This window comes from Hyposmocoma kahamanoa, unplaced genomic scaffold, assembly GCF_003589595.1.
Source record: "Hyposmocoma kahamanoa isolate Upper Pololo Valley unplaced genomic scaffold, ASM358959v1 138, whole genome shotgun sequence".
Classification (NCBI taxonomy): Eukaryota; Metazoa; Arthropoda; class Insecta; order Lepidoptera; family Cosmopterigidae; genus Hyposmocoma; species Hyposmocoma kahamanoa.
The window spans coordinates 693,490-721,182 of record NW_020653492.1 but is presented as its reverse complement, the minus strand read 5'-3'; the positions used below and the strand labels follow the sequence as shown (position 1 = coordinate 721,182).

The window sequence follows — 27,693 nt, the reverse complement described above, 5'->3', positions numbered from 1 at the left end:
GGGTCAATGTAGAGAAACTGCTGGCCTACATTTATTTCTCTCGTGATTTTGGGTGTAATTTGTGGCTATGTGTGTCCATGGCACCCATAATACAGGGTTTCCCTAGTGCGGAGCTATGAGTGTGTACGTTATTACTATTACAAAGTTTCCTATATTGTCTGGATGTGTGTGGTACCGTCGTTGTTTCTTATTTGCAAAACACAAGTGCTTTAGTGACTTACTTTGGAGTCAGGGAAACGTATGTGATGTTTTATAATATTTATTATATATTTACTTACTTTTAGAAATAAAACAACGTCTCCATGAAGCTAAATATCTTATCTACAAATAATTAAAGTGCTTGTGCCCCACGTGTCCCACAAGCCGTGAGACGCCCTGAAGCCTTACCATGAACTCTTATTACAGTTTAGTTTGGGTTCGTAATTGCAAAAAAGCGAGATGGTGATATATACTTCATGTAGCGCTATCTCACAACGATTCGTTTAGAATACAAAATAAGAGTTCATGGTAAGGCCCTTCTATGCAGCAGATATGAGCAGAAATGAAATCATACCAGCTTTCCGGCTTCGCTCGTTCTCCCACGTGATGGGTAAGACGTCTCCCAACTGCTCTATTTGAAACAAGAGAGAGTACGTTGTACCACGTCCTAGTGGAGTGTGTCCGGAGTTAGGCTGAGAGGCTTCAGCTGGGCATTAAATTCAATTTGCCAATACTATGTGGGTATGTGTAACAGCATACTAGCCAACCCTACATCCAAAGAGCGCTGTACCGCATGGTACAAAAAGGTATAAAATGTAGATAATTATCAGTATTTATGCATTGATTTGCATGCAGTGTATTTGAGTAGTGGCATGTTCCTATGGGGGTGGTATATTCTATTAAGAATAAATGCCCAAAATAGTCTGGCAGGTTCAATCGCCGCGCGCCGCCACGCCTTAAGTAGGGCCCTTTAATTAGGTGCGGGTTGCGGGGGAAAACACTTTCGAACAATTACTGTTCCTAGATTTGCGTGGCCGTAATTGGATCGCTAATTCCATAGTAGTCCATAGTAGTCCAGTCATAGTTTCCTTTCCACGACCTGTTATAGTGCTCAAGCATGGTATTATGCTAAATTAAAAAAACTCCATGCTCAAAATACACTTCCGTTGTATAGAGGGTTAATACCAAAGTCAAACTAAATTACAGTCACCCTAATTCACGAAAGTCACGTACTTCGAACAATGAATATCACTTCAAATCACGTCACATCACAATGTTACAATCAGTGATTCATGAGCCGTTGCATCAAGTGGGTGGTTCGTGTGATAGAGATTCCTTCTCCTTGCTTTGTGGACTTCCATCCGTCTCCCCGCTGTTGCCACTGTTCACGACCACGGAAGTGATCGGCACCTGCGGAAGTAAACACACATATTGGGCGACACAATATCAAATAGTAAGAGCTCCTTGTAGAAAGTTCGGTCAGTTCAGTACTTGAAGGGACTTTGAAGGGTGCTGGTGAAATTCCAGACACATGGGACTTGTCAACTTATGTCTAAAAGTGACGGGTGCAGTGGCAGTCTGGCAGTGCCTCTGAGATCTTTGCGATTTAAAGCTCTGAGTAGCACTGAAACTGCTATGGTTTCAACATCCGTCAAGGGCAACTACCACCAGGTAGTAGCAGAAGCGCTCCTTGTGAAAGGGTTCGTCCAGGGCAGTACTGCCACCTTACCTATTTCTGCCGCCAAGCAATAATATCAACATTACTGTGCTCCGTTTTTGAAGGGTAAGGGTGTTGGTGAAATTGCAGGTACATACGACAACTTATGTCTCAGGGTCTGTCTCATACAAAAAAAATAAAGGTTGCGATTTGCGGCGGCCCGTGTGGAAATCCTTAAATCGTATTTGCACACAGGTAGGACGCTGCAGAAACAAGACGTGTAAATGGGGTTACAGGGATGCTAGTCTACCTCAATTTGAATGTGGTGCCCCAACACAGCTCAAGAGCACTTATAGTTGTGCCCCTTGTGCCCTAATACCTGTACAAGAGAAGATCTCTACGAGCGACAACGCAGTAAAGGTTTGCCAGACCATGGCCTAAAATCTCTTCTTAATAATTATGTGCCAGATAATTACACCAATTGCCTAAATATGAAATTCCCTGTTCTACGAGTACCAAAGTAACGAAATTCTCTCTGGGGCTCTTCTCAGAACACTCGACCAAAACTAATTTAGAAAAGTTCATTAGTAATCGAGCCCGGGGCCTACTCATCCAGTGCCCACAGTGCAAACCGCTATGGGCGCGTTCCCATTACGTCGTGACGACAGATAGTCGTACAGTTTAAAGTGCCGTGATTTGTATATTTAAATAAAGGTTGACACATAGTACAACACGATTAACTGTCGTTCACGACTTTTTCGACGTTACGACGATAGACTGTCGCGATATTGGGAAGAGCTAGAACGACTGTCGTCGGATAATAAATCGAATGAAAACGTTACGATAAAAATGTAACGACATTCTGTCGAGCAAACGACAAGCCGGCTGCAGTGAACCGATAAATTGTCGTCACGATCTAGCGGGAACAGCTAGACGCGACAGTCGTTCAACAATAAAATAAACGTCTACGACACAGTCACGACAGATAGACGTGATATGAAACAGGCTAGACGCGACAGTCGTCCAACAATAAATAAAACGTAACGACATGATGGGAACGCGCCCTAAGGGCAAACAAATAAGGGATCAGAGTCGAGACTCGGTTTTGGTACATTTACGGTCAGTGAAGACGTGCCTACTTATAACAAATACATAGATACGTCTGGATTTAAGATTTCTTGTCCACCGAAGACCGGCACTACGTGATAGTAATGCGTTATTTACAGCCGGTTGAATAGTGTTTCTTACACCGATAATCTCTTAAACCTAAGAGAGAGTGAGAGAAACTATTTTAAGACCCACCTCTTTCATATATATATGCAAATAGTTTAATCCTGGTTTTGTGAGCTTATGACAGTTTTGGATATTATTCGTACCTACGGTTCCGTAAACGACAAACAATATTTTTCCACCAAACTCGTCGACACGGATTCGTTTTAAACCAAGCAGAAAAGCTTTATATCTAACGTGTTAAGAGTCAATACAAATTCAAATGGCTTTGGTTGATTCCGCATAACAGTAAAAGTGTTGAAGTTGAATGAAGCTAGCCGCTCACGCGATGTGCTCCTCCTACCGCAAAATGGCGGCTATTTGGTTTCGCAAAATAGAAAAGGATTCAGTTTAAATACAAGTTTTTATAAATAAAAATTATTATTCTGCATTGCTAAATAAATACCCTCCGTACTACTAAACATCTCAAATAAAATGCAGTAATACACCGCAAATCCTGCACTTAAAAAGCACTAATGGAATTTTTGGTGTACTTGGATAAATATGAAAATTTTCTGTTTGAGTGGCTCTAACGTTTACCATACTCCTTAAAGTATAGTTTATAAACATTTATATTCAGGGTAAACTTAAAAAACGCTACTTACGGTATGTTTTCAATAAATAAACACCGAAATCACTAGCCCAAACAATAACACACACGATTGTCGTGACGTATTTTTGAAGTTGTTTTTTTTTTAAATGTCAGACCCAGGAATTAAAAACTTTATAGTTTGCTAGAGTAGTTACCGAAATAGCAATTAATATTAGTTCTTTTACCTGTTATAACTTCGATATCCGATAAATCGGTATAAAATCATCACCGGCACCTCTAGATGTAGTATGCATCTACGGCTGCATGTATCGCGTGAGCGGATATACACTGATTATAGTATGAGTTCTACACACTAAACACGATTCCAAAAAATTTCCACGATAGAGAAAAAACAAACTTATCTCGAAATTTTACAAGAAAACCGTTGCATTCATCAGGTACTTTACATATATCCATGATTTTTTAAATATCAACTGAACTAAATACGATGTATTTTTTCAAATGGCTTTAATATCGTTTGTAAAAAAATTAATTCTGAAATAAAGCCACTGCTTGACTCGCGCAATAGAACCGATTCTGTACGAGAAAAATTTGAATTCAAGTTAAGGGTAGTATCGACGAATAAGAATATAAAAGTCTTGTTTTGCCTCGCTTTGACATCGTCATCTCTAAGCGACTTCTCGTACATCCTTATTACCATAGATATAAAGTCTTTAGCCTATTTCGTGTCGACTAGTTTATTGGAACCCATAAGGTACATAATACAATAGCAACTGAAACTTCCTTCTTACCTACTGTTGTAACAAATATCTATATATTACAGCCACATAATATAGCTTTCTTGCCTTGTATTTATTTAACATAACACGATAAGTAAATTGCCTCTGTTTGTACAGAGTACTGTATAGGCGTAGTTTGGTGTAATCAAGGATAGTTAAATATGAGTGAATGACTAAATTGAAGTGTAGCCAGCAAAGCCTTCTTGGCTAATACATGGTCCAATGGACTTACTCGGCTATATTTCAACCGTATATATGTATGAAAAAAGTAATACATATGTATGAAATTTGTAACTGGCATAAAAATTCAATTATATAGAATAAATTTTGAATTGCGATCAGTGACCTGAGATACTTGAGGTCAAAGGTCACCACGTTGTAAAATTTTACGCGCGCGAATGTGCAGAACTGTGAGAAAAAAAATGATTACTACTCTTTGGCCGGGAATCATTCCGCGTAGTATAACTTTTATGGCGCAAATTATAATGACAATATAGAGTAGTAACAGTATTAAAATACGCTAAAGAATAGCATAATACAAGCTTGATACTTTGATGGATAGATAAAATGTTTATTCGACATAAACGCACATTAAAAAATACCTTTTCATTTCTCATGCTCTTAAATTTCGTATTCACGCTGGGTGTAGGCTGCATAAAATAGGATTTTAAGCTCTAGTGCATGAAATAAAATCGTCGTTTAAGACCGAGGTAATGACGCCTGCGCCAACTGCCACGCACACTAGAACTTTATAAAATAAAGTTTTACTTTTGTTTTTTTAATACGTGTATATTAAAAAATTAATAAAGCTTGTAAAATATAACTGAGCATTATGTAGTCCGAAATGAGTCACGTGTAGAAAAGTAGTACATTGGCGGAAAGTTCCTATTTTTTCTTGGCAATAGTTGTGTTAGCGTTCATTTGTAATATTGCTGTGTAATTTCCTCGCAATCGAAGTGAAAATCAGAGTGTATAACTCGTTCATAAAACTCATTTTACCCTCGACTTAAATATCCACCCTCACCTGCGGCTCCAGTGGATAAACTCGTCTCGGGCAAATTGACGCGTTTTATGCAGTTGTTGTACAATCTATTATACAAGCAAACAAATACTCTTACAGTAAAACTTAAAAAAAAAACGGACATTTGTATAAATTTCTAAATCATAATGGCGCATCCACAAATTAAATTATAAAAAACAAAACAGCTTAAGTTGGGATAGTGTTCATTGGAGGTATCGATCTGATAACCTCGGTGGTCCAACGGTTTGCGTTGTGAGTGTTGGATGAGGAGGTCCCGAGTACGATTACCGGTGGGAACAATTTGGGTGATTACTTTTTCTAAATTGCTTCTGGTCTGGGTGTTCTGGGTTGTACCCCGGAATGAATGCCATTGTTCTGGAACTCATAGTACATGAAATTTCTTAGTTGTTCTGTAATTGACCATGTAATGGGTGTACATGTAATGTGTTGTCTGGCACATTATTATTATATTTCTGCGTATTGTATACCAACTACAAAACAACTGGTTTCTTCGAATGTGCACAGGTTGCTTGTTCAACTTTTGCCTTTCAGATTAAATAAAAGGTTAAATATGTATTTAACACAACAAAAAAAGGCAAGCAAGTTAAGGTGACTATTAATTTTTTATTAAAACTTCTATCGGACTTGTAAACACACTGTTTCATGGGCTTTGTTTGTACATTTTTATTGAAATATGCGAAGTTTTATTGAACAAACTTTATTTAATCGTCACTTGCAAACTTATAAAATGATAAATTTTGAATTTTTAACAGGGTTTGCAATAAGTTTTTTTCAAACTAATGAAATAGGTTTTAAATTATTTCTTTTCAAATTCAACACGTTGAAAAGCAACTCATTAAAACTGAAAGAAAGACGAGAAATGGTGTATAAATTTTAGACTATTTTGACCCTACAAAGCCCTATTTGTTTAGACATACAGATGAAGACATTTTAAATAACTATCAATAGATTGGAATATAATGTTATCATTCTCATAATATTACAATTTAAAATAAAAAGTCAAGGAATAATTATGATTGTTATTAATATAAACAATATATAAAATATAAAATAAAATAAGTTTATTTCAGACTTAGGTTCTTACAAAAGTGTTATACATTTAAAATCTTGAATAAATATGTTAGTACAATATTTAGGTATTTATTTCTTGCAAACATATTTCGGTGTTACAGTTGCACGGTGGTACACAAACTAACGCAGCGAGAAACTAAACTAATCAAAAGATAACAATAAGAAAGAGAGAAAGAAAAAAAACGTTATAATAATACACTCACATAACATCTCTCACTTTGAGAATTTACAACACCACGCCGCCCATTGCCACGCAAGCAGATCACACGTGAGGGCACGGCAATATAAAAATGAACAAGAAAAATAAAAATATAAAAACAGAACATTCATACCCCTTCAAGCAGTTCGTTATTGGATAACGTGCAATGAATTCCATCAAGTTAACATCGGGCTGTGCAAGCGATTCGCTTTAAATATTAGGCCTAAAATTCCTTGCGTTTTTGCCACTAGCTATAATACTAACTACAAACGAAAAAAGAACTTTGTTCTTTTAAAATGTTTTATTGTCTATGGTCATTTTGAAAAATAATATTTTAGCGCGTGTTTTCAAAATAGGCGGGAAATGAAAATGGCGTACTTGTGAATCGTAAAGAAAGTATTTCATCAGGAAATCATATCTTGCGTATAACACAGCAAGTGACATTACATCAAAAGTCCTTTTATCACATGAAAGTCTTAAAAATATCGCGAACTCCAAGAACAATAACCGAAAATGTCTAGATTACGCAATGAGCATATAGTATACTGCCACTCTGTGGATATATTCTCGGACTCGCTAACCGGTCTTCACAGAGCAATACTTAGCAAGTAAACATGATAATATCTTGTCTCTAATATTGTTCTTTTTTTGTTTGTATTGTTTTTATATCTTTGTTAGTTAGTCTTTGTAGCATTGATTGTATATGAAGATAATCCCGCTCAGTTCAAGATGTTTCATCTGTTACCAGTTAAACTTATAATTGTTACAACAACTGTTGATGAATCTTATATAAAGGTTATCGACCTTCTATAAATGTTATCAACCGATTTCGTTCGTAGAATATTTAAGGCTAGTTTCAGACCACTGAGAATTTATTTGTGGACCATCCGGACATTCCGCGGGGAGCACCGGAGCGGAGTAACACGTGTGGCATTAGAACATCGTTTTATAGTGACGCAGATTGCTCCGTACGGAACACGCTCCGCATTAACTCCGCACAAGCCACCCGTAGGTACATTGTAGACAACTGTCTTCTGTGAATTTACACACTAAATAAAATACTCGATGGGAGTACACTTGGACTTTTACTCGGACGCTACTCGTAACGTGTAAACACATGTTCCGAGCGCACTTGGACACCGAGGTCCGTTCAAAGTGGACTCGAATGCGGTTCTATTCCTATGAGTATACTCGGATCGTTTAATGAAAAACAAAATGACGCCAACTAAGAAAAAGTGGAATGAACGTGACAATAAAGGGTTTTAAACTTGTTTTTATCTTTCTTTCCACTTCGCTGATAAAATTATTTTGAAACACTCAGTTAGTCAAGTCTTAAAATCCATTTTATGGTCCAAATCTTTCTCTTGCTTTGTTTTTTCCCTTTCATGACTTTATCCTGCAACTATTAACATATCTGCTGCAACTCTTACACTTCGCAGCTGCAGATCAGTTTTCGGCATCTTGATTGTTCAAGGAAACAAATGCTACTCGAATGCTGATGAACTTATAAGGTGTAAACCGAAATCCGACTGGACTCCTACACGATCTAACTCGTACGAGCTCACTCGGTCCGAGAGCACTCAGATTACTATTAGTACGCTACTCGTAACACGCAACGTGTAAACACAACGTGAAAGTCGGCATCTAATCAATACGTCTAATCGCGTCGAAGTAGTCATCCGAGTGAACTCGGTCCGGGCGTACTCGTATGGTGAAAACCCGGCTTTAGGCCGAGATGTGTTACCTCATCCACCTTATTTGCTAGCTATAGCTCCTTCAGATTTTCACATGTTTCGTTCTTTACATAATTCTTTGAAAGGCCCCGACTTTAATAACGTAGATACCATCAAACGGCGCTCAGAGCTGTATTTTATAAATGAAGACAGGAATTTTTATGAAACGGGATTTCTAAAATTACCCAGAGATGGCAAAAGATTGTAGATTAGCGTGTAAAATATTTTTATAAAATCGTGATGCCATTCCAAGATAATTTTTTTTTAGTAGTAACAAAAGCCCCGAAAAGTAAATTAAAAATGAGCTTTTTCAGAAGATGAATGTTACAGTGTTATTTATTAAGCTACTGAAAAGAAATATCCGCACAAAAGTTATTCGAATAAAATACTGAAAGTTACGCTAAAGCTGCTCTACCAACTTAATTTATATTTTATCGAAAACCATTGTTCGCCATTTTTATTGTAAATCATCAATAATAAATAAAAAGCTACTTTAAACATTTCATAAACTTTGGTGCTTGTTTTAAACTATTCTGTCATACGGAAATACATGTGATGAGCGAAGACATAGAATTTCCTAAAAAATATCAAAAGGAGACTGATACTCGTTCACACATTTTCACACAAAAACCTCCTTTTTTTGTGTGAAAATGTGACTTCAAAAAAGGAGGAGGTTCTTAATTCGGCTATATGTATTTTTTTTGTATGTATGTTACGCGATGACTCCGGTATCTGTGAACCGATTTTCATGATTCTTTTTTTGTTGGAAAGAGGGTACCTCCATAGTAGTCCCATTTTATTTCGAAGGAAATCATCCACCTCTAAGGGTGGCTGTTCACGCATGAAGATTCATTTTTATAAAAAGCGCCTAAATTTTATTATAAGGAGCAATTATTTTAATGGCTGACTTTGTTATTCTCCAATTCAAGGCGTTTCTCTCTCAATATACTTTGAGTAGTGAGAACCGATTTTTATTATCTCCTGTGTCAAGTCCTGTATAGTGGCGAACTAGGGGATACTTCAATAAAACTTGGCAAATATATGTATTTCCACATACTTTTGAAGTCGGTTTTTTTAGTACTCTATACTGAAATTATTAGAAATACAGTTCACATTAGTAAATTCAACTTGCATTTTATTTGTACACATGTATTTTGTAAACGTATCATTTTAATCATTTTACTGTTAATTTTTATGTTTTACCGTTTAAAACTTTTCAGTTCATCAACACCAATGAATGTAATTATTTTGATTGCATTATCATCTGGTGCTAGAGTTTTTAATTGCTTCAATGCATTCATTTTAATGGATCCCACATGTATAAATATTCACTTCCGCATTACAACGTGCTTGTACAATCATACGAATATACGAGTATGTGTCGAGTCCACAACTTGAACCGCAAAACATAAAACGTTATGAATTTCTTGTTCCGCGTTTTGTACTGTACGGCACAGGCATACGTAGTGAATGTTGGAAGTGTGAAATGTGTCCGTAGGGTGAGTAATGTATAACATAAATATTATAAACTTAATACGATCATTTAATATAATTTTATTTAATATAAACTTTAACTAACTACTAAACTAAACTTTAATTGCCTCCGAGACCGGACGGTACCATGCCGGACTGCCACGCAGAGCACGGGCCCGGAGAAATATTTGTATGACTTACATTTATTTCTTTAGTGTGTTTGGGTGTAATTTGTGGCTGTCTATGTGTGGCTGTCCATGGCACCCGCGACTCAGGGTTTCCCTAGTGCGGGGCTATGTTGAGTATATGCGTTATTATTATTATCCATATAACAATTCATTAATTTATAGAATGTTTGATATAATGTTACATTTTACTGCTGAGTCACTCATTGTAAATAACATTTATAAACCTCAGTTCACATAACTAAGTAGATTATTAAACTAAAAAAATTTGACCTAAAACTTGTTCGGAAAGGCAAAGAAATTCGGTTCTGGCACTTGCCGGCCGCTGCAGAGACATGCCCGCTTCGCTCGCTTTGGCTCTTGCTGTTTTTTTCACATACTAATCTAACCTAATCTACTAGAGGGACGCACATTATAGGTACAAGCAAATACCTCTTAAAAATTATAAAATGATTGTTATATAAAAAGCTTTACATAAAATAAGAATAATTTGATTTTTTTTAAATTTCACTGTCACCTTACCTATTTTTAGAATTGCATTACAGGCATATGGGACTTATCAACTTATGTCTCAAGGTGACGGGCGCACTGGCAGTGCCAAGATCTTTGCGATTTAAAGCTCTGACTGGCAGTGAAACTGTTATGGACAGGCGTGTCGCTTATCATCAGGCGCACGACTCGATCGTCCCGTCACCTACTATCATAAAAAAAATGAAATGAAGTTATAGGAAGTGTATTTATTATATAATTTAAAATTATTATTATTAAAATATTTAATTTTCACACAAGTAAGGCGCACTCGTATCGAGGATTTATAATAATTACTTAACAGAAACATACCATAGAAACAGCAGTATTTGTTTGAGTATCAGACTGCCGCGGCGGCGGTGACAATGCTGCATCGTATCGCAAGTCCAGCTGTAGCATGAACACCTGGGCGGCTAGCGTCGTAATTGACACTGACAGCTGGGCGCCTGCTACACCAATGCAGGTAGTACTTGATGTTCTGGGGGAAAACGTGACATAAACAAACCAGTTGCTTACCACGGCATGATTTTCCTGATATTTAGGAACGTTCACGGGTTGACTCACGATACCGATATTTTGGTAGCAGTCGAGCTCCTTGTGAAAGAGTTCGTCCAGGGAAATACTGCCACCTTACCTATTTCTGCAGCCAAGCAGTAATGTTACCATTACTGTGTTCCGGTTTTGAAGGGTAAGGGCATTGGTGAAATTACAAGCACGTGGGACTTGTTAACTTATGTCTCAGGGTGGCAGGCGCAGTGGCAGTGCCCTTCAGATCTTTGCGATTTAAAGCTCTGAGTGGCACTGCAATTGTTATGTACAGGCGTGTTGCTTACCATCAGGCGCAAGACTTGTTCGTCCCGTCAATTGATATTATAAAAAAAATCGATCTGAAATATCGTGAAAATTAAGAAAAACCATACCGTGGTAAGAAACCTGTAATTAGTGATAATAATTGCAAACTGGTATCTATGGGTTGAAATGTGTAAAAACTAAAAACAAATCGCTTTTCTAGAGCACTTTAAAAAAAATTAGTACTTAAGTCTATAGTTATCCTAGTAAAGAGGAAGTTACACGGGTTACACAAGTAGACAAAAGAAAAGAATTAGACAAGCAATGCAATAAAATAATAATAATAACGCACACAACCTTAGCCCTGCTCTAGAGAAACCCTTTATAGTGTTCGTAGGTGACGTGGACACACACATAGACAATCATAAATTCATTCAAACTCACGAGAGAAATAAATGTAGTAAGTGAATTTGGGTTTAATTTGTGGTTTTGTCTATTTGTGCGTCTGTGGCATCCGCTACACAGGGTTTCCCGAGTGCGGGGCTATGTGTGTGTGCGTTATTGTATTGTTATTGATTGGTAGGAAGTAGAACGCAATAAATAAACTTTATTATTCTTATTACGGCAGTACAGACCTCCCTAGGTGCGTCACCAAGCCCGGTTTTTAGCATTATGCGTCCATATGCTTCCAACCCCTGTAGATCGTAAAGCCATCAGTTCTGGACGGGATGCATACACACTGTGCTTACTCAGACTCTGCTTTTGCCCTAAAACGCAATTTGTAGAAAACACTTACGGTTATAGTACCGTAGAGCAATCTCTACAATATCGAGTTCTTGAACTTTTGCGTTTGTTACACATTGGAAATAGAACTGTTTTCTCGGATCTAAATGGCTTTTATTTGTTTTTCAAATAGGCCAACATTTAGGGTCTTTTGCAGGTTTCATGGTCACGGCTGCCTGAGATGGTAAAGTACATAGTACTTACCATCCAATAAATTGTAATAAATATTAGACAGTAACTAAAACACTATGGATATCGGAAGCATCGACGGACCATAAACACTGACCCGAGACAATATAAAAAAGTTAATTTATCTATAATGACCCGGTCGAGGATCCAACCCGGGTCCTCAAAGATAGCGACATCATGAAAACCGATTTGCAAACCATTCGACTATGTAGTAATTTGTTTTGAAAGGAAGATACGAGATTTAGATCTAATAAACTAGTTTTATTTCCAATCTCTACAATGCCTATATAAACATACTTTAAGGGTGCGTGCGTACAAAAAAGGTTCGCGAGCTGCACACGTATGTTATGCTATCTGTTCACATGCCACATATAATAACATGTATTTAACTGCACGTGTGCAGCGCACATGCAGCGTGTTCGTGGCGCATTCGCCAGATCTGTACGCACCTTAAAGGTAACGGGCAGATAAAGAAATTCGTGAGGTTTGCTGATTCCTTCCGTAGCTCAGTTGGTAGAGCGGTTAGCCCCGGTCTGGCAAACAGGCGCTGGTTCGATTTCAGTAGGATTGAATGAATTTTTATCTATGTGTTTATTCGATCGCTTTATCTACAATAATAATTTAAAGTGTTACATTGTGTGCTAGCTTTATTTGTATGGGTACGCGTCCTTCTCTAAAAGTGATAGAATTATAAAGTAACTTGTCATACGTAGCAACACAATGGAAAGCAATTTCCCCATTGCTCCCAGTTGTGCAGCACAAACGAAACAACTTTCGAATAAAGTATGTATTTTAACAGTACCTACGACAAACAATTTCATGAATAACATATACAATTGAGAGCAAGACATAAATAAACTAGAGATTTTGTATTCATTCCGTGATTATATGTATAAGAACTGGTTTCTGTAACATGTTTTAAACTAGGTCGGATCAATTAAAACTACAATCTTCTGTCATGGCACCCATGAGGACTATGGTATTTTTTCCTAATAAGCCTTTTCAGACGTGAAAATAGAATTAAGAACAATACTTTTTAACCGATTTTAAAAAGAGGAGGTTCGGCTTTTGACCGTATTTTTTTGTATTTCCGCGATTTCTCCGACATTAGCGAACCGATTTCAATGATTCTTTTTTTATTAGAAATTGGCACCTAATAGTGATTCTAAGATGATTTCTAATTGACAATCAAATAATGAAAAAAAAAGTGGTAACTTACATGCATATATAATTACGACCACTTCTACGTAAAGTATCGTATGTCGAAAGTGTCAAGTTTACAGGGGAGCGCTTTAAAGTTTGGAATTCACGACAATGAGCATAACCCGTGACTTTAGCACTTCTCATTGTTATTCGGCAAAGCTCGTAACTCACACAGATTATTATAAAATCCTAGATATCGTTTGGATAAACAAGTACAATTTATTATATCATTTTAAAATTTATTTCAGCATTTCTATGTTAAAGTGACGTGTTATGCTCATTTTAGTGAATTCAAAACTACCATTCGCCAACTGAAAAGCGGCTAAGTGACAAAATAATTTTTAGAGATATCATAAAAACTCATAACCCAGTTTTAGAATATATTAAAATTATTTGAAGATATTTCAGCTATGCATCGTTAGGGTAAGTTCCGATAGGTCGAACACGTTAACTAATTTTAACTGTCGAGTTCTTAGGTTTTCGCGATTGTTACACATAGGAAATGAAACTATTTTTCCGGATTTAAATCGCGTATAACTGTTTTTTCAAACAAACCGACGTTTCGGGCCCTTTACAGGTCCCACGGTCACGGTTGACTGAGGTGGTACAGTCTTCAACCAGCTATGTCTAATATTGATGCAAACCACCCTATTTTTTCACTATAGTTACAATAGATATTAATTAAATACCTTATTTTTAATTTTACAAAGAAACATTCCAATTTACGCTACATTACGTTTTACAAATTATTTTATTGAATTATTTTTTTTATTAAGTTCAATTTATTATTAATTAATAATAGAAATTAGAATAAACTAAAACATATACTAATAATATAATAATTAGTACTGCAGTCTTATGTCTGTTTGGGATTTTTCATTACAGGAAATACTGGATCCCAAACTGGTGGTACGGAGAAACCACCTTCCCTGTTGAAATTAGGATGTTTTTTAATTTCAATGGCCTCTCGCAGCATCCTGGGTAGATAACGGATTTCTTTTGCAAGGACCTGGGGTTTGTCAAACTTCATTGAATGTGTAGGTTTATCCTTGACATGCTCGCATGAAACGTCGGTTTGTTTGAAAAAAGAAATATACGCGATTTAAATCCGGAGAAATAGTTACATTTCCTAATTTTAACTGTTTTTAAAAGATAATTTTGTGCCCTGTTTTTTGCTATTTAAAATGGTAATTTGACCATTTGTCGTTGAGACGCGTTTTAGTTAGTGGCCGGTAGAAAACTTCAAAACGCTCCCCTGAAAACTTGGCAATTTTTGACATACGATACTTTACGTACGAGGGGTCCATATATTTTACGCACCTTTCCCATTAAGGTTAAATATTTCAGTTCAAAGACTTTTTTATTAATTTTTTATATTGTCAGTAACAGTTGCAGTAACATCTTTAAATCGCAAAGATCTGAGAGGCACTGCCACTGCGCCTGTCACCCTGAGACAAGTTTACAAGCGTTTTCACCAGCACCCTTACACTTCAAATTCGGAACACAGTAATGCTAACATAACTGTTCGGCGGCAGAAATAGATAAAGTACTTTCCTGGGCAATTTTATGAACACCTTCACGTAAATCTGAAAAGTGTTACAAACGACGAAATGTTTTATATCCAATTGAAGATCCTTTTGTTAGATAATGAATTTACTGCGTTACTACTACTGCGTTGTTTACTGAATTTCTTTCTTAGAAATTGTAATTTTCTTTTTATTGGATTTTATTGTGACAATATTTTGGGTTCATGTTTTGGGTTATATATTTATATTTTGTTATACATTAAGCATTATTGTTTATATAAATGACGAGCATTATTATCCCTTGATTAAATAAATTGTAATATTGTAATACGAAAAAATTTTTATTTCATTTTACGATTATCAACCTCGTACACTGTAATATAAATACAAAAACCTTTGTTTTCTTTCAAAAAAGTCTAACGGTCGTATTCCAGAACTCTACTCAATGCTCAAGTCAGGATTTGAGTATGGTTTAAAGCACTCGAAATCATACTCAAGTCCCTGCCATTAGGGTCGTAGTTCCAGTGCTTGTGTTTCCAGTGCAATCCTGACTTGAGCATTGATTAAAGTTCTAGAATACGACCCTAAGGGTCGTAATGACAGGAACTTGAGTATGATTTCGAGTGCTTTAAACCATACTCAAATCTTGACTTGAGCATTGAGTAGAGTTCTAGAATACGACCCTAAGAGTACTTACAATTTTACAATGAAAGCTGGGAGTCTATGCTAGGTTGGAAATCTGTGTTACATATTATAAATAATTACTAAAATGGTTAAGGTCTTGTTATGATTATTAATTATAGGTATTATAGGTTATTATAGGTATTATTATAGGACAATTGAGGCTATCAGCGCAAAAGTGGTGTAACCCACATTCAGATATTTTCCTACAATGTTATTTTAAATGATACTAAAGGACATAAGTATGTTATATTTGGAAGCTATTTTCATGGATAAAAAAGATTTAATTATTAAATTTATCTTTATGTACAATACCACAGAAATGAAGTGCACAATGAAAGTAGATTGACAGAAAGCAAATGAATGTCATGTTCATGACTTGGAAATAAAACGGGACAGATGTGACAGTGTTTTGATTTTTGCAATGAATCCGAGACTTGAATAAAGTGACGGGATTTCACTGAGTATAGATACAGTAATAAAGAACTGAATTGTAAGTTATTAAAATAACATCGACTTTAGGTTGACTCACACTATCACCATAATCAACGCGACCACCTATTAATAATAATAATAACGCACACACTCAACATAGCCCCGCACTAGGGAAACCCTGTGTCGCGGGTGCCATGGACACACACATAGACAACCACAAATTACACCCAAACTCACGAGAGAAATAAATGTAGGCCATACAAATATTTCTCCTGGCCCGGGAATCGAACCCGGGGACCTCTGCGTGGCAGTCCGGTATGGTAACCATTCGGCCACGGAGGAATTAACCATAGCATGAGTGACTTTATGTCAATTATGTAACGTACAAACTAGTAATGTCCCAAAAAGGAGGTCCTGCGCCTTCCGGAGAATTCTCGCGCAGATTCGGGAATTTATGCACGTAAGGGTAAAGAAATATTATTTGCACCGATGAAAGTTGTCTCTTGGACCGGATTATCCTTTCTGTTACAATACAATAACAAAACCATTAAGCACCCAGTTATATGAGTAGAAAATTTTCGCGCGGTCGTCGCGTTGACCAAATTTAAGCCAGTCTCGTCCGCGTGCCCGGGACGCCATTTAAGTTAAAACGTAATAGTTAAATAAATAGAGCGTATTTTGCTATGACAGTTAGATGCACGCGGTCGCTGTGCAGCGGCAACGCTTACTCCGCTCGGCGACCGCGCGGCGGCCGCGCGTGGTGAGTGCGATGAAATTCGAATAAATGCGCCCTGACACTTCTTTTACTCAAAGCGTACATGGACTAAATGATCTTGGTACATCGTACGAGTTCTGGATGTTCTAAATGTTTTTTCCGAATTCTAGTTTTGAATTATTTCTTTACTCATCAGGCAGCTTTTTAAACCTGTAACTACTTCGTAAAATAACGCTGGCCGACTCTTTTTTTACTAATTCAACAATGTTCCACCCGTTCCGCCTAAAGATTAACAAGTTTAGAATTAAGTGCCAATGTGAAAAGGGTTTACAGTTACAAGTTGTTTGCAGTATACAGATGCACGTGCGTTACCGAGACGACTCCCTCTTTTGTCCTATTGCATTCTAAAGATGTAGTTATAAGACGAATCGGTGCAAATTATATGTCACCAACTATACCGCATCGTATCTAGTTTTTACGCTACACAATTAACATAAAGTACATTACGCTATGTAGAATTTCGTTACAAAAACTAGCTTCCATCCAGTTACGCGGCAATGTAAATTCAGTCTTGCGCTATTGAAATAACGTTCTTTATGCTACGTAAAAATAAGCAACATTTGCGATCTGCAATTGCAATGTAAAACGAGCCCTAGTGTTGTCTTTCCCTACAGGTAGTGGCGGTTAGTAGCGGCCATCAGCAACTTACTTATTCTCTCAACCCATTGGTTCTTTCAGGGTTAGGTAAGGCGTTTAAGGGTAGTTATGTCGCAAAAGGAGGCCGCGGAGAGGGTGCGCGAGGACGCGGCGGACGCGCACCCGCTTCGGCGCAGACGTACGGGGAGAAGGCGAAGGCAGTGCGCTGCTCGCCTGATCCCCTAGTGAGGTCAGCGGGCTCTGGACGGGGACTCCGGAGCCTGCATTGCACGGCCTCACTCGTCTGGGGGGCGGGTCGGAGGACAACCGACTCGCCCCTCCGTTGGCGCGGGAGCCCTGGCGCAAGCTAGGCCGGGCGGCGTCGTGGTGAATGTTCACTGATCCCACGGCGCCGACTCAACCGGCGAGAGGGAAACCCGGGGGGGTTTTAGTGGGGTAGGCCCTCCAGTCTGGAGGGAGAGTCCCCACATAACCCCTGAGTCTCCCTGGGCTCAGGGGTATCCATAAAGATTTTCCCCTCGTCAAAAAAAAAAGGCGTTTAAGGGCAGGTCATTTATAACAAACAAAAGGTTTTCACTAAAAAGGGGTCGACAAAACAAAGGACAAGTCAACGCAGATTGTAGCTATACCCTATAATATTCGCATATGTTGCAGACAAAAAGTTTTGGGACTGGGAAGGCGTTAACTTTGCTAATATTACGGGTACTCTCTTACTCGATAAGTTCCATTTGAAAACTTCCACCGTTTTCCATTATCACTTTCTGATTGTCGTATCACTTTGAAAAAGTCAAACTTACATAATGTAATAACTTTGGAGACATTTACCTTTATAAATCTAGTAACAGTAGAGCTTCTTGTGAAAGAGTTTGTCTAAGGTAGTACCTACTGCCACCTTACCTATTTCTGCCGCCAAGCAGTAATATAATTACTACTGTGTTCCGGTTTTGAAGGGTAGGGATGCCGGTGAAATTGGCACATGGGCCTTATCGACTTATGTCTCAGGGTGAAAGGAGCAGTGGTAGTACCCCTCCGATCTTTGCGGTTTAAAGCTCTCTTATCACCAGGCGCACGTCGTCTTCGTCCCGTCACTTGGTATTATAAAAAAAGAATTTGTGCTTATGTCAAAGTTGAGCTATGTAATTGATTTTATGTTTTACACAGTAATCAGTGTCAGGAGTAAATTATATAGATAAAGACACAGGTAAGAGTTACAGACGGTAACTTTTAGCGGCGATGCAAACGCGCGACTGCGTCGATATGAACGCACGTTTGCGTCGCTACACTTATGATTTATAAGCGATTCTCGCGTTTGCATCGATGCAATCACCTATAAATCGCAAGTGTAGCGATGGAATCGCGCATTTGCATCGCTGCTAAAATTCACCGCGTGTAACCACTCTAACATTAATTTATATCACGAGGTTTTTACTGCCATGATATTTGATATATTTTTGTGTAAAAAAATAATGATAAAAATCGAATAAACAGAAATAAAATTGCCTTCGATCTGAGTTAGCGTCTGTTGGCTCAGCAACAGCACTCCGGGGCATTACCCAGAACACCCTAACAAATTTCAATTCAGAAAGGTGAATTACCCTAAATTGATCCTCAATCAACACCCACAATTCAATTCGTAGGGCTTGTGAGGTCTTTTTTCATAAAAAAAAAAACAAGTGCGTCTTTGACCGCCATCATACCTGATGGAAAGTGATAATGAGGTTGACTATTGAGCTGCAAGCCTAGATAATGCCTATTCACTCTCGCCTTGAAAAGGGCCATGATACAGCGTTCAGGGAATAAGTCCGCAGGCAGGGTTTTTTTTAAAGTAAATAGACTTGTTCTTGACCATTACCAATCCCTGGAGCAAAGATAGGATCTACGACGGAACAAGCTCGCCCAGAAGATGCCTATTCAGTCGAACCTTAAAGTTACTTGCGTCGTATGTGCTCAGAAATACAGTTACAGTCAGGGAATTACATTTCTGGGTTATGCGCATAATAAAAGATGATAAAAAGCGTTTACGTATGGCTCAAGGGAATAACGACCAAGTAAGGACGATATCTCGCTGTACGTTTGGATATCCGATGGTAAACCGGGATGAGCTGATGAAGGGCATACTCACCGAAATATATTCTGTAGAAAACCGACAAACAAGCCACTTTGCGTCTGTGGGCTAAACCATGAAGTTTAGATTTGAGCTTATCATCGCCAATAAGTCTCCTACTGGCTCTACATTCTACCGGATCAAGAGCCTCAAGTTGATATTTCGTTGAACCATCTCACAGGTGACATCAATATTCCATGCAATGAAAGTGTCCAGGCGTGAAATATGCTTTACCTTATTAAGGATACCCAGTTTTTTTGGTTGTGTTTTGTGATTTGTGCTTTAGATTCAATAATAATAATAATAACGCACACACTCAACATATCCTCGCACCAGTGAAACCCAGTGTCGCGGGTGCCATGGACTCACACATAGTCAACCACAAATTACACCCCAACTCACGAGAGAAATAAATGTAGGCCACACAAATATTTATCTCGGCCCGGGAATCGAACCTGGGACTTCTGTGTGGTAGTGATGGTAATCTTTCGGCCACGGATGCAATTAAATCAATATTAGCGCTAAGTTACGGCGTGCGCTCAATGTCATGCCAAGGAGCTCCTGGGTGGAGGGAACAAAAACAGATAAACCCCGAAAAGTGGGAGTCAGATCGAATTAACTCCTTTTGGCGGAAAATTGGTAGGCCTGCGTTTTGGTGTCGTGGTGAATGTTCACTGATCCCATGGCGCCGACTCAACTGGCGAGAGGGAAACCCGGGGGGGTTTTAGTGGGGTAGGCCCTCCAGTCTGGAGGGAGAGTCTCCACGTAACCCCTGAGTCTCCCTGGGCTCAGGGGTATCCATAAAGATTCCCCCCCCCCCCCGTCAAAAAAAAGGCCTGCGTTTTGGTGCATGAAATCGACCAGATTCTTATCTCCCTTCCGAGAGACGAGATTTAAGTTTTAAGTTATTATTAAGTTAAGTTCATCTGCTCCATTGTGGCTTCTCTCCGTTAACGGATAACTACCCTGCTGTCGTTTGCGCTGGACATATATCTCTCCGAAATGGAATTCCACTCCATAGTCGTTCGCCATATAAATGTGGAAGCGTAACACTTCGAGCCAATTCTTGGAATCCAACCAACTTCGTAGTCGGTCATCAATATACCAGTGTAAAGTTAAGAGTATGGGTGTAAACGTAGATAAATGCCAATGGACTCAACTTTTAAAAGTAAATCATCACTCCGTCAAAGGCGTTTCATAAAACTCAGCTAAAGTGCTGACATTAACAACGATCCTCGTAAGAATAAAGTTTCCTCTTAGAAATAAAATATGTTTGCGAAAATCTGTTAATCACGATGATAAGAATATTGTTTGGGGTAAAATTGAATTTTATGAAAAGAGACACGAAATTACTTTTTGTAATGGGATTTCTGAGTGAAGACTGTTAGATTAAACAAGAAGACAATTTTATTTAGCATTTGCTGTAGTGGAATAATACAGGCTGACAAAAAAGTATTTTAGGTAGTAGGGTACGAATATTAAAATAACGGCATACGTTGCAAAATAAAAAGAGTAACGCGAAACAAAAAAATAACTCTATTGCAAATAGATTAAAATTTTACTTACTCAATATTAGTCAAGAATCTCATACAAAAAGTAAACATGACGATATGAGCGGTGACAGCAGCAGTCCATAATATGGTCAACGGCACAGCAGCGCAAGGAGACGGGCCTAAGGCCCTCCATGGCGCCCCCCATCGTATCGTGGACTTTGATCTTGCTGACACCCAACCTCCGAAGCCTCGGCTGTAGTACACTGAGGTTGCTGTGGAATATTACGCAAATTAAAGGCAAACAAGTCACATTAATATAAAAAACCGACTAATTTTATTAATAACATCATGTATGTAGTAGGAGGTTCAAAATTATAGAACTCGACCATTATGAACCCAGCCATGTTGTGAAATAATTTAAATAATTATTTTTTTTACTAATAATACCACGTTTTTTTTTATTGTGACTCGGCAAAATGACTGCACCGCGCCTGATCGAAAGTGCGAATACAGTCCAGAGATGAGAGTAACGGATGGAAAACACAAATATCTTCACTCCGTCACTATTATTTTGCCGGTCTGGCCAAATGCTTCTTCCAATAGGATGCAAAATTATGGATCTCGACTATTATGATTCCACCATGTTGTGAAATATAAATAATTAATATATTTTACTAATAACACCCGGTATCTTCCAGTAGGGTACAAAATTACGAATCTCGACTATTGTAATTTCAGCCAAGTTGTGAAATAAAATAAAAATCTTTTACGCTTCATTTTCCAATTGAGTGCGAGATTACAGAGCTCGACTGCCATAATACCGAGGATGATTAATACTCCGACTCAGTAATATTATGAACTGTTTCAGACATTTTGTAAGATTAGTTCCGCAATTCATATTTCACATGGGTATTGTCGTTTCGACACGAACGAATTCACAGGACTTCACAAGACAATTTATGAAAGTGTTTTTTTCTAATATTATATTATGTAAAAAGTAATGAATGCACCACATTTTTTTTTATTTGGTCATTGGTCGCGACGAGTTGTTAGCTTGCGAATAGTGACTTTATTTTTGTGTAGGGGTTTTATATAGTTTCATTTAATTCGTACATACGTAAATCCCGTTACCTTTGCTTTTGCTTCATGTTATTTTTCAAATGTGGAAATTCTTTAATGGCATTCTTATCTTCATGTATAAACTACTTATATTAAGATACAAATCCGTGACTTTTCCTAAATATAGGCTAGACTAGAAATAGAGACTATTATGCGAGCTAATTAGTTACGGTGCAGGACAAAATATGTTTAGTGTTTACAATGGAGTGGGCTGCACTTTTGTTGGCTCGTGAGGTTAGTGTTCCGTGCTCGTAAGCCCACAGGGGTCCCCCCTTCCGCGCGCCTACCCTCTCTTCTTGCGTAGTACACGTGACACAAATCTCACAATCGGTTTCATTTTAAACTAAATAAGTTCTATTTTGTTTGTTGTAAATGTTGGACACCACATTACATACACTTACCACTTTATATATGTATCAGAATCATTAAGTATTCTATACATATAACTGAACACAACACACTACATTATAGAAATATTTATGTAATTTATTTAAGTGTACTCGTATATTCGCGACACACGTCCGGTACTCACTCGGTTTTAGGGCCCACTGAAAATCAGCGTCACAGCCTTTTCTCGGTGGTGACAATGGCTGGGTAGGTTCCTGTTACATACGCCACAGCCGAACACGTGACATTCAATCTAATTGTGTTGAATATATGTTTGCTTTGTTGTTGTGTATAATTGTATTTTTATTCCTTTTTTTTTCCTGTTATTTTTATTTTAATTTTTTGTTTTAATTTAGCTTCATCTTTTTTATCTTCATTTTATTACTTTGTATATTTTTGTTGTGGCGTAGTAATAAACGATTTCTATTTTATTCTAAATGAATAAAAAATAATGTAATAACAACATGTTTCGGAAGTAAGAGTGATGTCACACGAGCGCGGCCGGTGCGTTGCGTCATCGCAACGCTATGATTAAAACGCAACGAGTGCAATAGTACTAGTAGTAATAGTAGTAGTAGTAGTAGAGCACCGTAGCTGTAGCACCCCTCCGGTCTCCTGGCCCCTCGTCCGATGTGCACGCGTTCCGTCGCCGCGTGCCGTTTCAAAGCACCATGTGGCATGTACTTCTAATTTATATGTAGTAACACAGCGTCATCGTTTAGTTAACGCAACGCATCGTGTGACATCACTCTAAGTGGCTACAAAGTCAAGAGCACGGCAAACGAGCACGTTAAATCCAACTCAGTGCCGCTAGCGATAAAAAGATCCAAAATTCTAAGTGCTAAGCTTAATGTGCTCTTGGCAGTACCTACGCAAAGTTATACATTCAACAAAAAACGTTAAACTTTTAAGAGGGCGGCGAGAAGAGATTTTAGAACTGAATATCATTATATTGAAATCTGTTTGAAAGCTTTCTGAATAATAAATGTACAGATGAAAAGCATGGTCTGTCACCTTAAATTTTTTAAATCTGAATCAATTGGAACGAATTGACAAACACGTTGACCAAATGTTAGATAAGTTTATTACAACTAAAAAAAATCTAATTCATTGCACACTACTGAAATCATTTACATCTCATTGGCTGACCAGAGTCTCTTTTCATTTACATTGACTTATATATTTACTTTGCACGTGTTTAAGAAATATTTAAACATTTAGATTGTTTGTTGAATGTTTTTATTTTTTATTTAGACAGGCAACACTGCTTTTTTCCCCTCTTCTTGTGACGGCATGTTTAATTTTAAGTTATTAATGGAATACACCAGTGTAAGCAATTTCTTTCAACTATTTTATTTCTACAGAATGTTTCCCTTACCGTTAACGCAAGTAATTATTTGCATATCGATATAAAACAACCACAACAAAAACAACCACACTAATTACCTGATTTTAAAATATGAAATTCCCTGTGCTATGAGTACCAGTAGTTTAGTAGAAGTAGAACTCCTTGTAAAAGATTTCGTCCAAAGAAGTACTGCCACATTTGCGAGCTTTACACACACACTTTCTCGCGCGTGATACAGCAATCGTGCGTGATTGAGTGCGCGTGTAAAGACATTAGAAGGATTAGGGAAACACCGCGTCATTACGGTCATCAGTCGCGCGCGCTATCGCTCACTCCAACACGCGCTAGTTTCACGCGGTCTATCCTGCGCTTTTAGCCTTTACATGGATGCTCTTTCCGTTGTAATAAAAACGAACACGAGCAATCGCGCGCGAAAGAACGTTAGTTTAAAAAAATTCAAACAGGTAATCGAGCTCGATTGCCTGTGCAAGTTTTTACGCGCGCAATCTTGTACGCTTCTGTAGTGCGATTCACGTAAGTTCAAGCTATCAAAGTTACGTAGTCGTTCGATCGAAGTCCTATCCAAAATTGATATTCACCTATCACTTGAACCAACGTTCATATGAATAGAATCGAAACGTTGCGTTGCGAAATTTACCGTTTAGTCGTCGAAGGTCTATTGAAGGAACTGTCAAAATTTTAGCAGAATACTTACGACTTGTCGATTTAAGTTCGATTCATATACCAGAATACGCTTTAACGACATTTGCATCGAACGACTTTAAAATTGGACTCGTTGACATTTGACTGTCACACGTGAATACGAAAAAGCAGTTCGACGACTAAATCGCTACGTAACGGTTTCATTATATGAGTCGCACTACTGATCACGCGCGATAGAGTAACTGTGTCACGGGGGCTATTACCTATTTCTGCCGCCAAGCAGTAATGTGAGATTATTGAGTTCCGGTTTTGAAGCGTAAGGGTGTTGGTAGAAGCACCTGGGACTTGTGAGCTTTAGGTTTCAGGACGAAGGTTATACGAAAGGAGCTTCCCAGTATGACGTGTTAATCCATTCCTGCACGTCTGGCGCACCATGGACAACAATCGGCAAGTACCTAACGCCGATTGGCAAATTCTTTCACAAACAAACAAACAAGTCGTGCGCCTGATGGTAAGCTACACGCTTGTCCATAACAGTTGCAGTGCTACTTAGAGTTTTAGATAGCAAAGATCTGAGGGGCACTGCCATTGCGACCGTCACCCTGAGACATAAGTTGACAAGTCCCATGTGCCTGTAATTGTACCAGCACCCTTACCCTTCAAATTTAGAACGCAGTAATGCTCGCATTAATGCTTAGTGGCAGAAATTGGTACTCTTTCACAAGCTACTACTACTAAACTTCTACTTATACTAAATTTGTTGGGTGTGATATGAGTGTTATAATGTTTAGTATCGTCTCGTGTTGTTATTAAAGCTAGCAGGCTATACTTGAAGTCGTAAGTGAAAGTTGTAACCTAGTACAATCAACCCTAGGTTCCTACCTGGCAGCCTAGGTCTAACTACAATATATACATATACGTATATAGATAGTACAGGAAGCCTAAAATGGTCAGTTAAAAAAAAATTGGACTGTTCGTTCGAATTCTTAAAAGTTGAGGATTGTGTGCGAGAATTTAAAAATATGGAGTACTTTGAATAATTTAAACTTTGTTTCGAAGTTACGAAGGATTTACGATTTAGCCGTTGGCTTTATGTTGTTTTTGTTTATGAGCAAAACAAATTCAATAGTCTAAGGTTATACCTGTCTGAACCTACATTTATTTTGTGTTTGAGTTAATCAATATTGATAATCCAGCGTGTGTGTATAATAGATTCCATTTAGAGAGAGATAATTGAAATGCCGAGTCAGGGCCATTTCACCATAAACTGTTGCAAATAGGAATGGTCAATATAACATTTGTTTTTCTTTTCCTCTACAAATATGTGGTTGTATCAATGTGTACTAATTTATGTTCTAAGTGCTTTTCTGTAATACCATGCGAAGTGATAATAAATGTTTATTTCTGCTTCTATGTGCTGAGTAAACATTTTATCTATCTATCTAATTGACAATCTGAGCTCCAGGGTGTCTTTGAAAGAGTTTTGAATAAATTAACATTCTGACACTAATATCAGAGTACATTCATGAAAAGTCATTCACAAATTCGTTTACGGGACAATGTATACGCTTCTATAATAAGATTCCGATTTATATTCAAATTTTGTCATTTACGAGGTTTAATGCTCTGGCCACACAGAGGCGGAAGTGAGAGCGTTCCGGGCGCTGGAATTTTTGTAATGTTTGAGTTCTTATGAACACTGCCACATTGAAACAGGCGGCGAACGCGGAGCGGGTGCAGGCGCGTAAGTTGTATTCCATTGAGTTCCATGCAACCGTCTACACAGTGTGGTAGCAGCGGCGCGCGGTCCGGGAGCGGGCCTTTAGCGGGACTTTAACGGGCTTGGAAGTTGTGTTTTTTAATGTGTTTTTATTAAGTTAGAATATGAATTCGGCCGATATTTCTTTTGGGTTACTACCGTAGCAATAGTAAAAGGTGAAAATTTTCTTGATCTTTATCCGACAACGATGTGGTGCTTTCTTAAAAATGAATAAAAATGAAAGTGGCTGCTTTTGACGTCACATTGACAACCGTCGCGCCGCTATTCCTGGGAACTACTATTGAGACTGTTGTGTGACACGCCCCGGTATCATTCGCTTACCACAAGTTCACCCCCGGACCGTTTTCTGCGTTTTACCACGTCTGTGTGGCCTGAGCTTAAAACTATAGTGAAACAAAAACTTTATACCACAGGTTTTGCGTACTTGGATGACAAAAATCAATGGTAATGACCCGTTTAGTTCTAGCAGGTTGTTTGACCTCTCATATTGTAATAAATATTGTAAACATAAATGTGTGCACATGTTTCTTTACAAAGAGCAAACCCTGGAGTTCCTTACTCACGCTTCTCAAGAAGATGTGCCATACGAATTAGTAGTAGAGTTTAATCGATGTGACGATTTCTAAGAAATAAAGATTAGATATAGAGATTATTTGAATGTGAGAGAACATAGTGTGTTTTTAGCTTTACCTGCAGCAAGTACAGTCACGGCTCCAGCAGGTACGCCTAGTCCTAGAGCAGGTTTCTGCCTTTCCTCTAGCCAGCCAACAGCACCCACGACTAATCCGCCGATGCCACACACTATCTGTTCAGAAAGTGCAGTTCATTAATTCGTTGTTCCGTTCAAATTTGGGGTTATTAGATGACTTAGCTTAATAAATGTAGATTATAAACAATCTTAAGTCTGTGTAAGTAGAAGATAATTTGCTGTAGCTATTGAGTAAGTAGTTGGGTCACGCGATTTATTCTCAGTGGAAACTATATTTGCTCCTTTCACTATATAAATGTCATCAAAAGTGTAATACAGATGTTATTATTGATACAAAGACCGAACAAACGCAAAGAAAAATTCATCTTTTGCCGTATGATTATCGTGGTATAAAAACATCATAATATTCAATGAATATTGGAATTAATAAAGCGACATCTCTTGTCTGCTCCTGATAGTTACAAAGGTGAGTCGGCATTGGTTATAGCAGTACGAACCTGTAAGACTCGGACTCGAAGCGCAATAGCAAATGGATAGAGCTGCAATCCGCTGGCCAGAGGTATGTCAGCGTCATCGCACTTGGAGGCTCCGCTTACGCCGCTGCTTACAGACAGCTTACGCGACCACATCGCGGATGTCGCGTG

The 27,693-nt window shown here is 38.1% G+C and overlaps 1 protein-coding gene across 2 annotated transcripts; it reads right to left on the bottom strand.

Annotated features, from left to right (window-relative positions):
* Positions 1 to 410: 410 nt before the first annotated feature.
* On the bottom strand, positions 411 to 27,693 carry LOC113240454. 2 transcript variants are annotated; one of them, XM_026477765.1, is made up of 6 exons: positions 27,547 to 27,693; positions 27,031 to 27,145; positions 21,117 to 21,315; positions 10,781 to 10,946; positions 1,213 to 1,389; positions 561 to 610 (listed from the first exon to the last, which is right to left on the bottom strand). In XM_026477765.1, the coding sequence occupies exons 1-5, from the start codon at positions 27,676 to 27,678 to the stop codon at positions 1,285 to 1,287; spliced, it is 717 nt and encodes a 238-aa protein (XP_026333550.1). In that variant the 5' UTR covers positions 27,679 to 27,693; the 3' UTR covers positions 561 to 610; positions 1,213 to 1,284. The 2 variants fall into 2 exon arrangements, with proteins under 2 accessions (XP_026333551.1, XP_026333550.1); XM_026477766.1 differs by lacking the exon at positions 1,213 to 1,389 and having other exon boundaries at positions 411 to 610.

Bases quoted from the DNA above. Each gene is read 5' to 3' on its own strand.
- LOC113240454 (XM_026477765.1), bottom strand. From the start codon at position 27,678: ATGTGGTCGCGTAAGCTGTCTGTAAGCAGCGGCGTAAGCGGAGCCTCC. The intron at 27,146-27,546 runs GTTCGTACTGCT...CTTTCTGAACAG, and splicing joins TTCGAGTCCGAGTCTTACAG to ATAGTGTGTGGCATCGGCGG. The intron at 1,390-10,780 runs GTATGTTTCTGT...TTACTTCCGCAG, and splicing joins CAAATACTGCTGTTTCTATG to GTGCCGATCACTTCCGTGGT.